This window comes from Neodiprion pinetum, chromosome 2 (assembly GCF_021155775.2).
Source record: "Neodiprion pinetum isolate iyNeoPine1 chromosome 2, iyNeoPine1.2, whole genome shotgun sequence".
NCBI classification, from domain to species: domain Eukaryota; kingdom Metazoa; phylum Arthropoda; class Insecta; order Hymenoptera; family Diprionidae; genus Neodiprion; species Neodiprion pinetum.
Window position 1 is genome coordinate 25,855,270 of NC_060233.1, and position 14,805 is coordinate 25,870,074.

The 14,805-nt window shown below is 35.2% G+C and overlaps 2 protein-coding genes across 4 annotated transcripts in view; one reads left to right on the top strand and one right to left on the bottom strand.

Annotated features, from left to right (window-relative positions):
• LOC124211714 (zwei Ig domain protein zig-8) overlaps window positions 1–6,223 on the top strand; it is a 188,826-nt gene extending 182,603 nt beyond the window's left edge. The window contains exon 7 of the mRNA XM_046611061.2: window positions 3,755–6,223. Within this exon, the coding sequence (XP_046467017.1) occupies window positions 3,755–3,882 (128 nt within the window). The 3' untranslated portion in view covers window positions 3,883–6,223. The remainder of the gene's footprint in view (window positions 1–3,754) is intronic.
• Window positions 6,224–6,392: 169 nt separating this feature from the next.
• The window catches only part of LOC124211713 (tRNA dimethylallyltransferase), a 115,968-nt gene continuing 107,555 nt past the window's right edge, over window positions 6,393–14,805 (bottom strand). For 2 of the 3 annotated variants that reach the window (XM_046611060.1, XM_046611058.1), the window contains 5 exons: window positions 10,154–10,250; window positions 8,834–8,947; window positions 8,429–8,617; window positions 8,122–8,245; window positions 6,393–8,027 (listed from right to left, as the gene is read on the bottom strand). In XM_046611060.1, the coding sequence (XP_046467016.1) occupies window positions 8,129–8,245; window positions 8,429–8,617; window positions 8,834–8,947; window positions 10,154–10,250 (517 nt within the window). In that variant the 3' untranslated portion in view covers window positions 6,393–8,027; window positions 8,122–8,128. Of the gene's footprint in view, window positions 8,028–8,121; window positions 8,246–8,346; window positions 8,618–8,833; window positions 8,948–10,153; window positions 10,251–14,805 lie in introns of those variants that run through there. The other variant, XM_069133332.1, reaches the window with a different exon arrangement.

The following is a 14,805-nucleotide window of genomic DNA, read 5'->3' on the forward strand; positions in this document are numbered from 1 at the left end:
GAGTATTGATGAAATTTAGAAAATAAATATACGATCAGCGATGAATTTTACACTTTGTGCACAATCCACTATTTTATTCAGTGAAATTGATAAGTTAACAGACAACCGATCATGCAAAAATTATTCACGAGAATTATATGTATAAAACGATAAAATCTGTGAGCATTTGTCCATTCGTCCGGTAGTTTTGCACCGAATATAAGGAAAGTTTCTTAGATTTCCGCAGATTCTCCGCATTGAAGCCGCAGAACTTTGCAGAAAACTTCTACAATTCAAGTTAAAATCATACGTAACCGTGGACTTCTTCCAGAAGTCGCATTTCATGCTTTAAGTATAATTACGATTGATGTTCTTGTGATACGAATTTTGAAAGAACAGAATTTTGGCGGTTCTGTCTTCAGCGAGTTTCGGGATTTCGATCTTTCGATTCTTTGGTCAGTTCTTATTGATAAGATCGGATTGGTAGATTTTCGACAAACGCACAAGTCTGACTTTTTGACTGTTCGGTTTTTCGCAATTCAATATTTTGCCCTTCATAATCTTGGCCATTCTCAAAAAAAGAATGTCGGTATAAATTTATTTATACATTTTTGCGTTACCAATTTTTATTTTTCTACAAGTCATGTTTTCGGATTTATGGTCTTTCTACGGTTTCAACCGTCGGTAGTTTGACTTTCAGGTTTCGTCTCGTCGACTTTTTGATTCTTCGCCTTTTTATATCCCACTCTTATATATTTCCATCTATTGTTTTCCTTTTCTTTTTTTCCAATTTTCAAGGGGAATAATCCGTTGGTTATCAAATCATTAAATCCTGTTTCCAACGCAACATAATTCGTAGTGTCAGTTTTTATCCTGTCGGCTGTACGTACTAATTGAAAGTATTTACTTCATGTACACAGTGTATATCAATCGGTGATTGAAGATATATATTTTCATCAACGTTCTCTAAAAGTACGTAGATCTACTTCACCTCTCACAAGTATACTTTTATTCCATATTCTAATAAGCCAATTTATAACTCATTACTCATCAAGTTCAACTCCTTTTATTCTCCGAGTTCTAATTACTCTGGAAGTATTGATCCTCAGAATCAACTTTCTGCGAATAACAATTTCACGCTCAACACTGTTTTCTTGAATGTTCAAAACTAATCATTGATATCGATTTAAACTAGTTTTTCCCGTTGATACTAATTGTTTTTTTGACCGTCCATTTAGAGGGTACAAATTTTTTGCTCAAAAAATTATGGCTATCCTCTTTGGATTTCTGCTGGAAATTTTGACTTTTGAATATCGAAATCAATTCTTCGATTTACTGTAACGACGTAAATCTGCGAGAGAAATCGATTACACGCAGTCCGAATACGCTGCGAGCAACGGATCGAGAGTTAAAACCGAAAATCGAGGTAATCCCGCAGTATTTATCCAGCTGTTGGTCTAACGCTGTTTCAGATGTCTCATTCGCATCCCTCAGGAATCAATTAGTCTAATTAAAGTCGTACAAATTGCTTCTGAGCAGAAAAATTCCCGGGTTCTAAAATCGCAAAGAGCAACGCTGACCCTTTTGAACAACGGATCAAAAGTGACAGCAAAAACACATAAAATTTGTCCAGGATTTTTAAAAACACGAGAGAGTAAAATCACAAATTTATTGCTACAGAGTTTCAGCTGTTTATTCAATGTGCCCTAAATATTATTACAAGTGTTCGGGTGTCGGTATGTAGTAATTTAACAAGTTGCTATATAGTGTAAAAGTAAAGACAAAAAGAAATGCAAAAGTATGATGAAACATTACATAATAATTCTGATTATTGCAAGATGAAAAGGGAGTGCAATACACATTATCTTACAAGCGGAATAAGAAAAATATTATATTCTCGTAGTTTGTAAGTATAGTTCAAGTTCTGTCTTACGTTATACAAGCGCAACGCACCTCTGCATGATTATACGATATATTACGTATGATATTGTATTGTTACTATTTTCGTGTAACCTGGATTAAGATGAATAAATTACCGAATTATTCCATGTTTTATTTGTATTTTCTCAGCTGTTGGTCTCACGACGATTTAAACGCCTCTTTTGGAATCCTTGAGGTCGAATTAATCTCGCTCGAAAGAGTCTAACACCAAAAATTTTTTGCTCCGACAACCGCGAAAAGCAAGGCTAACCCGTTTGGATATTTTCTGAAAATTACAACGATTTTGAAAAATGCTTATCACTCTTCAAAAAATTTTCATGAGTGTAACGAAGGACCGACGTGCATTAAATTACTTTCAATTTTCATTTACTTCGCATCGGCGAAACCTTATTTGTATACTATTTATCAGTGTGACTTTTAGTCTGTGTATACTTGGATTGCATGTTCCAACAATTGGATTGATACTGTAACTTTTTTCTTTCGTACTTCCAACATTTAACTAATAATTGTCTATCGAATTGGTCAATGAATGATTTTCATCGAAGTTTATCCATAATAATTTATAACTCTCACATGCTCAACACTAAAACACTCAGTAAACTTTCAACTTTCGTCGTTAACAACGGAATTGTAAATTATATCATTATTGCTATACGATGAAACTCCTTGTGATGAAAAATTTTTCACCTTGTACATTTTGACGATATTCCGTCGTGAAAATAGGAAAAGCTAATATTTTTTTCATAAATAACATCATAAAAATACCAGCGTTTTCTATAATTACGACTGAAAAATATCGTCAAGGTTTACGGGGTATCCGCGAATTTTCAATCAGTATGAGGATGTTCGTTACAAAAATTTTCTCGATGATAATATAGTTCACTATCCCACAGGCAAGATTCAGACAATGAAATTATTACACAATTGTATCCTTTGCGTAATACAACATATTCTCAAACTCGAAATTCCTAACAGTGAACACGAGGACTGCCTCAGGTTTATAATAAAGCAGGCAAATATGAGTAATTCTCCGGGCCATTTAACCAATAAATTACCGAACAATCTTATATTTCAAGATCGGTAACAGATTTCACCATTCAATCAAGCGATAGTAAAGGTGAAAGAATTTCAAAATTCAAGATGGCGGATCCAATATGGCGCAAAGTAAACATAAAAATTGATCCTGTTCACTTTGAATATGTTACCCGGGGGTTTTCGGGGTCGCTGAAAGCGGGTATGACGTCACAATTTCAAAATTCAACATGACGTATCCAATATGGCGGACAGTAAATATAAAAATTGATCCTATTCAGTTGAAATTTGTACAGATTATTCCGTGCCAATAATGTATTCGCCAGCATGTTTTTTACTTGTTGTAACATCGGGTGATATTGAGAATAACTATTCACACAAACGTTGTATTGGTTAGTTTTCGTCCATGCGGCATCATTCTTGTATCTAGCAAAGTTCTCAAGTCTATAATGAGCCCGACAAGAAAATACCGTTGACTGTATAAACTGTAAAACTATACGTGACATGGAATAGCTCATTTTCTGTGGAGAAGGGTTAATTGTTAAAATTGAAATCTCAAATAATTAACCGATTTACTTACTTATTTATTTGGAACTAATTTTGACTAAGTTTGAATAGGTCGAGGGACTTGAAATTTTTAATCACCTTTTTTACATGATTTCGGTTCGCTCGTCTGTGACGCGAGAAAATTGCAACAAATTCGATCTAGTTTCAATTATAACAGAAATGCTCTATGTATGGAAGAAGAAAATATTTTCAACTTCTGTTAAACCTACAAATTGTTAATTTTTGCTGTTTGCAGGCGAGAAGCAAGCTGCTGTACACCATGACCAATGGAATTCCGGCAGGACGGAGAGACCGAACAGAAAAACTATTACAGTGTTTTTGGCTATCCTGTTAAGTGATTTACTCGCAGTGATTCAAAAGTGAGAAAAACTCGTTTTCGGCTTATCAATGATAGGGGAGCGTCCTTTATTCTACGTACGATAATACACTGAGAAGAACATTCGTTAGATTCAAAGGAATAACGATTAATAAAAATTAATTGACTTCATGAGAATCTTTTATCTTCAACTGAGCCCTACTTGAACTTATATAAAATCATTTCTTCTTCAACTACGAAATAACAAGCTATTCGAGTACCTTATTGAGTAAAGAAAATTGATCGCTGGTTGTTAAAAAATATTCTACAAGGAAAAAGTCTCAATTTTAGTGGAACAGAACCAAATTTGTTTGAACAATCAATACTTACTCATGGAGCTAGGTAAATATTTTGTGAGGTTGTAAATAGCGTAATAATATCGACTAAATTGCATTGACAGTTTGTATAACAAAGTGGTTTCATTAGATAAAGGTGAATTTTCTCAACCGTGTTAAATTATTTTTTATTTCATGGGTATAAATAACATTCAGTTGAAGTTGAAACATTTCATTGAATGCAATCAATTAAATGCTAGTCAAGTAAATTTTTTTTCTCGTCGTGTATATACACGTAATAAAAAATAATATAACAGTATTATTCCATAAGTATCATTAAGTACGTTTATACTCATACATGAACAAGATGAGGCATACGAGTCGTTGCAAGTTAATGTCTCAAAAGATCTGCGGAGTGTTGAAAAAATAAGCTGTATAAGTCGCAGAGATAAATGTGTACTGAACATGTTTCCTTTCTTTTTTTTCTGTTCAAATTTAAGTCGCACGCTCAATTTCTAATACAGAATTGTAGCACATGAACAACAAGTTAGCAATAGACTTAAAGAGTAAAAGCGAAAATTTTTTCAAGTAAATTTAAATGGACTACGAAAATTCCAATTGGGAATCTAATACACTGTAAGCAGGGATCGGCAATAATGATTGCCCTTAGGAATGTTTTTCTTCGATATTACTAATGGCGTGAGAACAAAAAACTTGTAAAAATTTTTACTCATTTTTACTCAAGTTAAACTCATTTTTCAAGTAACTTGACTTCTTTTTTGATTATTCAATTTACGAGTACCGATAAAATATTTGCCCGTGTAATTGTTAACTTTTCGGGCGACTGATCAATCACTTTAAGTAATTAGTCATTTTCTAACTAATTAAAAGATGAAAAATAATCTTTTTCAATCCTGATTCCGGACTGCCGATTTCCATTACGAAAGTTTTTAGAGTGCCGTGTTCAATTATAAAAGTGATTGTTCATTCGAATTTTCATTCCATGTCAGCTCTGCGAATCGACGTAACAGCTTACACAACATTTTCCCAATATATGCTCTGGTATGATTCATGCGAATGATTCGATTGATGAGCATCTCTCTGATTAAAGTTACGGTTTTCGTCCAGCTATTGATATTTTAGCATAAACTTTTTTTTTTCGTTCTATTACCGCGACATATTTCGCAGGAGTTAACTCGTAACTTTTTCTGAGCCTCATTTTGTACATACGTATTTTAAAATCGTATGCGTATTTCTGTATACATAGAAAGAATGCAAAAAAACTACGCATGAATAATTGACGTATTGACGGTAAAATAAGTGGTGACAGAATAATGAGAAAAAGAATTAATAACTGTATAATGAATTGTACATATTCGTGTAATCGAAAAAACGCGATACTTAAACGGGGCTTGGATGAACTTGTTTTTGGTTTAATTGAATTCAATAAATTGGCAAATTGTTGGCAAAAACACTTCAAAATTTCCAACTGATTCATGGTACATGAACTTTTTACAAACTCTCGAAGTTTAACGCAAAAAAAAAGTGATCAGAGCGCTTTGAAGATTCACGTTTCAAGAGAACTTATAGTGATAGAGAACTGCTATCCTTGGAATCGATGCCAAACAGTTTCTACTCATTACAAATGATTTCTGACCAACAAGACTTTGAATATTAATAACTGACAATCGTTTATCCGGGAAAACGTGACACAAGCTCGAAACCAACTTTGTGATTTATTCACTGAAAAGAATGCTGAACGTCAGAATTTGACTAACAAAGGATGACATAATTTCGAAAATTGAGCAACTCTGTAACTAACGGATTTTTTCTACAAATTTTCACAAAAACAAAAGTTACTCCAAGAAATCTGGATTTCAATTAACTTTAAAACATGGTTTATTGCATTTTGTTTCCTTCCATGTTACGAAAGTTTTCCTTGATATCGAATGTGAAACACATTGCGTTTATTTACAACCACCCTGTGTATGTATCTGATGTATATTAAATTTAAATATATAATTACTGTGCATAAGTATTGTTAACGGATACGTTATTAAATTACGATGAATGTGATACGGACCATTCATTTTCTTACCTAATATATATATTCATATCGAAATGATATATTCCCACAATTGTACTCATTCGTCAAATATTTCGCTCACGTAGTACGATCGTTATCAACTAATCATACTACCTGAATCATAGGAGAAGGGAAACGAAAAGGAATACCTGTGATGAACAGTAATATTCAATATATTTATTTTGGTATTCATTCAAACAATATACAATAAATTTCAATACATATACATACATATACATACATCCCACACATGCGAGCTGTGCCAAATCTGTTGTTGGGAAAAAGCAAATTTCCGTACATGATTCAAATTGGCAAGACATAGAATCAACCATTCTGGGTTTTTTTAAACTTTTGCAAGGCTATAAACGATTCATTTACCACAGGGTATTTTTCTTAAGCATAATTTTCTTTGGTGAATAGAATGTCAATAACAACGAAAAAAAAAAAAAAACTTGTTTGTTTCCAAGGGATTTTTGACCAACGTATTTAAATGCGGATGATTGAATGATACCTACTTCATTTTCGACTTAATTTCTTTCAATTCACAATACCTCTGGACTCATCAATGATTTCAATGGTTTACAAAAATGATATTTCAGATCTGAAATAACTATATATTATTTTAATTGGTTCGCTCTTCTCTTTTTTACGATAGTATATGAATTAAAAATCCAAAAAGAAAAACTGGGTTTTATTTGATTCAAAGGACTTGAAAATTGAACGATATTTTTAAGACTGTTAGGTCGTCGGACATTATAATATTTCAAATTGAAACCAAATAGTTCCGTTGCCGTTATCATGGAGTTACCCATCCGATTGTGGTTAATATGCCGATTTACGGTACATGCGGCCTTGTTTTACCGGCGGTATTTCGTCAGTCGGTACATGTATAACTACAAACGGTACTCGATTGTCGTATTCACTCCTGCGGGTTGATACAAGGAATTTCAGCACTGTTTTACCGACTATCGGTTACAAAGCGAATAAATTCTAGTCGATGATCAAACCAGCAGATCATCAGTTAATCAACTGATCTGAAACATGTTTTAACAAAACACATCGTTGATTGAAGATTGCTAAAGTCAGCCAACTGAACGGGGTTTTTTTTGCAGCTTATTGTTAGTGCAGTTCGGGAAGGGACGGAGCAAAGCGAAATTTAGTCCGGAAATTTTCTACAGTTACCGACTCAGTCAACACTGCTTAAGCGAGTCGGTAAGTGTCAAGTACTGCGATTACCTTCGCGCCCTTTTCCTTGCTTCCACAAAATACCTACGGCTTCCTGTTTTTAGGAATCTTTAGTAAATTGCCCCATTCAACTGAGGCGTTGACGCAAGACAGATGGCAAGCGTATCAGACCCAGATTTAGAATCTTGTTTCTCGTTTCCACGCATGTCATATCAACTTGAGATAATAATTTTTATAAGATGTGGATTCAAATTTACTGAAAAAAAAAATTAAAACATTGAAAGCGTGAGATTTTCGGCTATTGAAAGAAATTCTGGGCAACTTGTAAAGATGATTAATGCATCTGCCGTGTTGATATCAAGTTTCTATTTCATTTTGTTCTCTAATCCCATCTCAGACAGATAAATTTATCACGTAAACGTCATATGCATAATTATATTATAAATTTGAAGAATTCCTGTTTTTCTCAACTCCGTTTTCTTCGCCTGAGATTTTTCTCAAGTCAACCCTGAGCATTGAGTTGATTGCGACCGGTTAAAGGTTTCGAAAAACTGAAGTTTGAGTACCAACCATCACTTTTACTCTGTATGTACATCACGTACGATTCCTGGTGATAATAAATCAAATTAGTAGAAACACCACGGTAAACAGTTTGTGAAAAAATAAGAGAGCTAGAGAGTGAAAGGAAAAATATATCGCACCTTTCAGCTACTTTGGATCCTGCATCAATTGGTTTATCTTCTTTCGTTTCGCCACTCTCTGATGCTTCTTGCCTTCCATGTGCGCCTTCCATTGAAAGTCGCCGACGAAGACCCTCTCGCACGTCTATATCGAAGTGTGAAAATTGATTTCCTTAGCATTGTTTTTCTTTTTTTTTTTCTTTTACTTCTTATAATTTCTTTCTAATATTACAATATCGTTTGAACCTGAATTTTATCTGACGGAAGAAGTGACGGCCAAAATTTCTCTCTTTTTATGATCAAATGAAAACCGTAAGGTGAAAATTACTTCGCAATAGCGAGTTCGCTCGGTGTTGCTGTCAGGTATCGCGAAGTTTTCAGTCTTATTGTTGTTCAGGGATTTATGGCTGGGCGTTTGACCCTCAAGCCTGTCGGTTATTATGGACATCGCAGGTCCCAGAACTTTCTGATCCCACTGAGCTACGTCTGTGCAGTCCAAGGGATAAACCGGGGGCACCTAAAGCACAGTTTAATAATATTCCCAATAAAGTTAGAGGATGAAATAAGTTACTGCAATAGAAGTGCAGGTGCCAAGTTGTTACCCGTCTATGGGAGGGTGGAAGGAAACTTTTTTTTTTTTATTTCACGTTATTCGTTTTATTTAATCATTTTCTTTTGTTTTTTTTTTTTTAATAAATCGACACTGGCAACGGAAATATTGAGCAAAACATACCTGCCTGTCGAATCGGCGTATGAATCGATTCGTCACCCATCGCTGCTGCCTCCTAGCGTATCGCCTTGTGCGTAGTTTTAAATTCTCGATACCTAGTTTCAGCAGTTTTTCACCCTGGAATAAATGATGCAGGCATAAGAGGTATAAAAGTCAAGAAAATGAAGTTGTATTCTTTCCGAAATTATTGCGCACCGGTGCAAGTTTTCATTTATTTCGGGTATCTTATTTTGAGCACGGTGACGTTTTGCAGTTAAAACTAAATATGCGGTCATGGAAAACAATTGTAAACCTGTATCATTGACTCTTTTCTCTAGATTTATTAAGAATAACAAAATTAATAAGGAAAAAAATATTTTGCACCGAGAATCCGAGCTGAAAAAAATTAGTATTTCTCACAAAGCTTAGTGTTATTTTCCAGTCGAGACTGAGTGTCTCTAAGTATGCTCAAAGTGTCTCATATTGTGGATAAATATTGTGAGGTGAAAAAATTTCAAATAATTCAATAAAACGTAATCTATGGTTGCTTCAAGGACCGAGTAGCGTGCTGAATACAATCCGTCTACAATCATTGTAACAATGAAATTATAGTAATTTTCCAGTTTACATTTTTAAAATTGTATTCCATTCGTTTTCTCATCCTAAAATCGAGCCTACAATAAGAGGTTACAGCGTTTATGAAATTCACCTTTTCAAAATTGTTTTAGGTGTAACTATGACGATCGTTCAGCAACGTGATTATTTTAAGTTTTCTGATCGGATGACTCAAAATTTCCATCATGTTCTAAAATCGCAATAACAAAACTTTTTTTAGTGACTCGGAATTTCATTCCAATTCGCAATTATACGTATATGTAACGTTTTGAAAAGACCAAGTGACAAAACTCACAACCGTGTGATCAATATTACATAATAACGCTCGTCATAAATTTTATTAGATAACCTTTTTTTCCTTTTTTCCTTTTTTTTTCATGCACCAGATTCTGCGTTTTAGTCTTATCTCTGAAAAAGCCTAGTTACATACTTGCGGTATAATTATGCATGCGAATACTGTTTGCGCGGATCTGCAGATCCCAGAATACATAAAATACATCGTATTTTTTGTCATCAAAACTTAGTAGAATCATTCTTATTCAACCGTTCCACTATTTAATTATCTTGATGGGATGATTGACTTTGTTTGCAAATAAACACAAATATAGGTATACACCCGCGGAAAAACGAAAAGATTAAGATAGTTTTGGAAATGAATTTGAAGAGTTGTTGTTAAAACAATTTTATTGCGTTTTAGCTGTTTCTAATTTAAATTATAATATTACTAACCATATCGGAGCTTCTCTGATCCTCGGGTAGGATCAAGTAGTCGTGAAACTCCTTGAAACCGATGCTCTGAAAGATCCCTTTCGTGTAATCGGGTAGTCTGTAAATTAAAAATAGACAACATAAATACAATGTCGTCAATAATTGAACAATCAGAGCAAAATACGTCTGGCGTGCATGTAGCAACGACCTTCGAGATAAAAATGATATATGCATCGCACGACAACAGCATCATTGTAAAATTTGATTGTTACTTTGTACTCGGTGCATTAAACCCGATCGATACATTATTTCCACTGTGGAGTTCATGTGCTGACGGGTCGCTTTGTAATCGGCATCGTGGTATTATAATACAGATACCATAGTACATCACATTCTGCTCCAGATATTCCATCTTTCTATTATGGAGATAGAAACTGGTCGCCGCTCTATTTCCTCTGCATGATCAGCTCTCGACCCGCATTCCCCGCATGAACTTACAGTCACTTCGTGCCGGGAGATCAAGCTTTGATTCGGTCATGCGAACCCGAGGCAGATAGATAGTTAGAATCAAAGTAGTTATAAATTTTTTTTAACAATTTTAAGTATGCTCGTCGTGAAAATACGAAGGAAAAACCTGTGAGAAAATCGTTACGTAATAATAAGATCGAAGATAATCGTAGATTTCCAACCAGTGATTAGACGGAGGCTGGAATTCATTTGAATTAAAATTCGTAGAAATAGATTTTCCACTTTCCTCGGAATATTTACAACGTATAAATACGCATGCCCATCTTGAACGCGCGGATAATCAATTTTGAATGAGCTTAGGATTCGCGGATCTGTATGACTTTTTGCATCGGTATCGCTTAACTTTAATTAGGTGTATCATATCTAATCCCACGTTGAAGTAGGTCAAGCGTTATCGTTACGTGTAGTTCACGAATTTGGCCCGGACTTAGTTACGGTATCGACAAAGCGACTATAAAATTTCGCGAATTCGCAGCATTTTTCTTAATTTGTTTAATTTTTCTGATTACAACTTTGAGGACGATCACGTGATACATCAGCAGCGCACGTCTCGTTTGCGATTCAAACGTTCCCGTTACTATGTCGATACGACCTCGAACCTAAATAATTAATGCGTCAAGACTTTTTTTAATCAAATTTATTACTTCTTTCTTTTTCTGTTAATCGTTGCTAATAATTCTCGTTAAATTATTTAATCAACTAATTATACCCTCAATTGTTGACCCGCATATTACTTAATTGCGTATCATTTGAACTTCTTCAATTCGGCCCCTAACGCAGCAGAGCAGATATATGTACACTGTGACGGGTTTTCCCCGCAAGGAGAAAAATGGAATGTATAGATGGTATGCTGTGTGCCTGCACATAGACGACGATTATATTGTCCTAAATTCGATTTGAATCGAGAAAGTTTATTACCAGTGAACTTCGTCAGGGGAAATCGCGAAACGGCGACAGGAGGAGATCGGTAAGCCGGATGTTGTACAAATCAATCGCGCTTGTCTAGCGATCGGCGTACAAGATAAGGATTAAGATTAGAAGGTGTTGCCTCAAGATAGCGATATTTGGACGTCCTATTCAAACAGCATCCGCAAAATGTGATGCTATATGATCGTCTTGTTCTCATTTTCGTATGGAAACATTCACAAACTTACTTTCGGTCAGCTTTTTAGTGATAAAATTTCCATTTAGCTACATTTTGATGTATGCTACAGTGTGGACTGAGATATAACTTTGCCATTATTTACTAGAAACAAGTTGAACAATTTCAAAACTTTTCGAATTAAAGCGTTGCCGTCGAATTTTTCGCACTCAATGTTCTCGGAAAAAAACTACGACGCAATGAACCGTAAATCTTCAAAAATTAACTAAGAACGCGTTTTTTTTTTTACGAAATTTTCAGTCCTGTGCATGCGAAAAACCGAAATAATAAATAATTTTATTTTTGTGTGGAGTATATCAAGTTTTCAGAGTAAAATGTCAAGGAGATTGTAAAGAAATCGGTATGAATAAAAAATTTCTTATTGTTCCAAAAAATACTCCGGTATGTCTACTTTTTTACACACAAAAATAAATACAATTTATACCTTCGACGTCTTTTATATGCACATAACTGAAAATGCACAAAAAAACGTGTTGTTTGGCAGTTCAATAAGATCTATGTTAAAACGCACTCTGATAGATTTGAATATTTTTTTTTTTCACTCCGTGCGCAACAAAACCAACGGTAACAAAATTCCCGTACATACGTTTTTTTTTTTCGACAGTACTTAAGAATGCAAAAGTCCTAACCAAACGTGCAGTTTTTTTTATGTTAGTTTTCAAGTTCTCAAAAAAATTCAGACAGCAAAAAAGCGCGACAAATTCGCAGTTCTTATACGTCAAGTTTATTATATTTTTAATTACCATTGGCTTGAGATTGAACCGGTTCTACCGCAATTTATCCTACAGATTTTAAGTCCTACAGGGAACTGCCTCTAGAATCGATCCGATGTTGAATTTATATTCTACGGAACTGTGGTATGTAGGGTAAATTTTCTACAGAAAAGATCCTGCAGGATATTCTCGGTAGGACTTTTACTCTGTCAGATAAATTTCTGTAGAACCGAAGACCTCTCACTGGCTCTAATACGCCAGAAGGTGTAAAATAAATACAAAAGAGAGAGCATTAAAAAAAGAATTGACAGAAGTGGGTACAAGACTAGGATCAGGCGATTTGGTTGAACCGGAATTCCCCATTATATGTATGGGTGTACCCATGTTTACGATTCAAAAACGTTATCGCGAATAGTAGGAGTACCAATGAGATATATTTCGACTAAAATTGAGTCAATTGAATTACGTCACTGATTGCTATCTGACTTTCACATCTTGAAAGCGGAGCTAGTCTAGATGTCGAGAGGATTCCTAGAAGGGAAACGTTGCGAACGACGACGCGCCGGCAAATAGGCAACCAAAGTTGCATCTAATTTTTCGTAGGATGGTAAACGTGGAACCGTGCGCGCGCAACTATCGCAGTTAACACGGACTCCGTTAACAGAGGTTAGTTCGAGCTTTAAAGTATTGTGTTTCGTAAGATACCCTCTAAAATCACGCAATTTCGGAAAACTACGCAAAACTATGATACTAATGCAGCATCGAATCTAATAAATTTGAACATGATTGTTTGACGGCAAGTTGGATCGAGAACGGCTTCGTTAAAGTGGCAAATTGGTCGGAGAGTTCGATTCTTTGAGGAAACAGCGTCACGACCTGAACCAGGTCAAAAACTGTACCAAGAGACTCACCACTGGAATTTTCAAGGTCATAGGAGATGCCATACTCAACCGCTGATCGATGTGTCAAGTACTCGTAGATCGATTACATGTGCGCCATACTAAAGGTAGGTTAGTGGCACGTATCAATTTTTTATTTCAATGGATTCGATTGCCACCAGGCAAAAGAGATACCTCAAGTCGACTGACTCCCGTCATCTTCAGTTTTAAGAAGAATGATGGATTTCCTCTTGGCTCCTCTTGCTCATCTGACGATGATATAGTTTTACTGAACGTTGATCAACGTATCCCGCTCGTCGAAGCTTCAACACCATTTTTCTATTTGTGATCGTTGGAGGATTTGGTTTACTTGGATGCACTTCCGCGAAATGGTCGGCGATACGCTGATAACTAATTGAAAGCTCTTGATGATCTTCTCCACTTTGTACGATGCTAAATAAAAATTCACGAACCGCAGTAAACAAATTTTTCTTCATTCACTGACTACAGATATGGTTATAAAACGATACAAATAACTTGTTGAATTTTTTGAACTTGGGTATATTAAATACTAGTTTCATTTTTTCGCGTCATTCAGGTTATTACCCAATGTAAATCTACGCCCTGAGTCGCCGACGGATGGGGATGTGTGATAAATTTCTAGCATTTTTTGCGTCTTTTCTAATTGATTCAAGTCCGATATAAAAGTTCAAATATTCAATTCAAGTCTTGTGTCTTATGTAGCAGCTTTGCAACAGCATCTGTAAGCTGGCCTAGCATCTGCTGACGTAGATGCCGAGACATTGTTGACCATGGATCGGAGCTCATACTAACTTATTGTTAGAAAAATATCATTTTTGTCCAACCTGCACCGAAAGTATGCCTTTTCGTGTATGTAAAGTGCGCGAAAAGTGGCCTTTTCCCGACCGGTGACGAATGCCGGGCGCAAAATGAAGTTGTGTAGTGCACTCGAAGGCAAACTCGAAGGCAAACACAGATTGTGGACTAAAAGTACCGTGTGCACCATGGGTGGAAAGCGATATACGCTCGTGCGTGTTTCAATCGCTCACTTTCCGCCCTAGATACATAATGTACTATTCCTTTGCCTGATCACAATCAAATCCATTGAAATAAAAAATTAAAACGCGCCACTAACCTAACCTTTAACATGTCACAGTTGCAATTGACCTAATGAGTACTTGGACAAAAACACAAGTCTGTAAACCAATAAATTGCACAGTTTTTTTATAATACCGTTTCTTATATATTTTCACTTACTGAAACCGGAAAAAATACTCAAAGACTTCCATCGCGTCAGGTTTTTTCTTCAACTAGTGTTTGTAGTTTCATTTACGTTGAAACTCCCTTTTAATTCCAATTCTGGTATCCTAT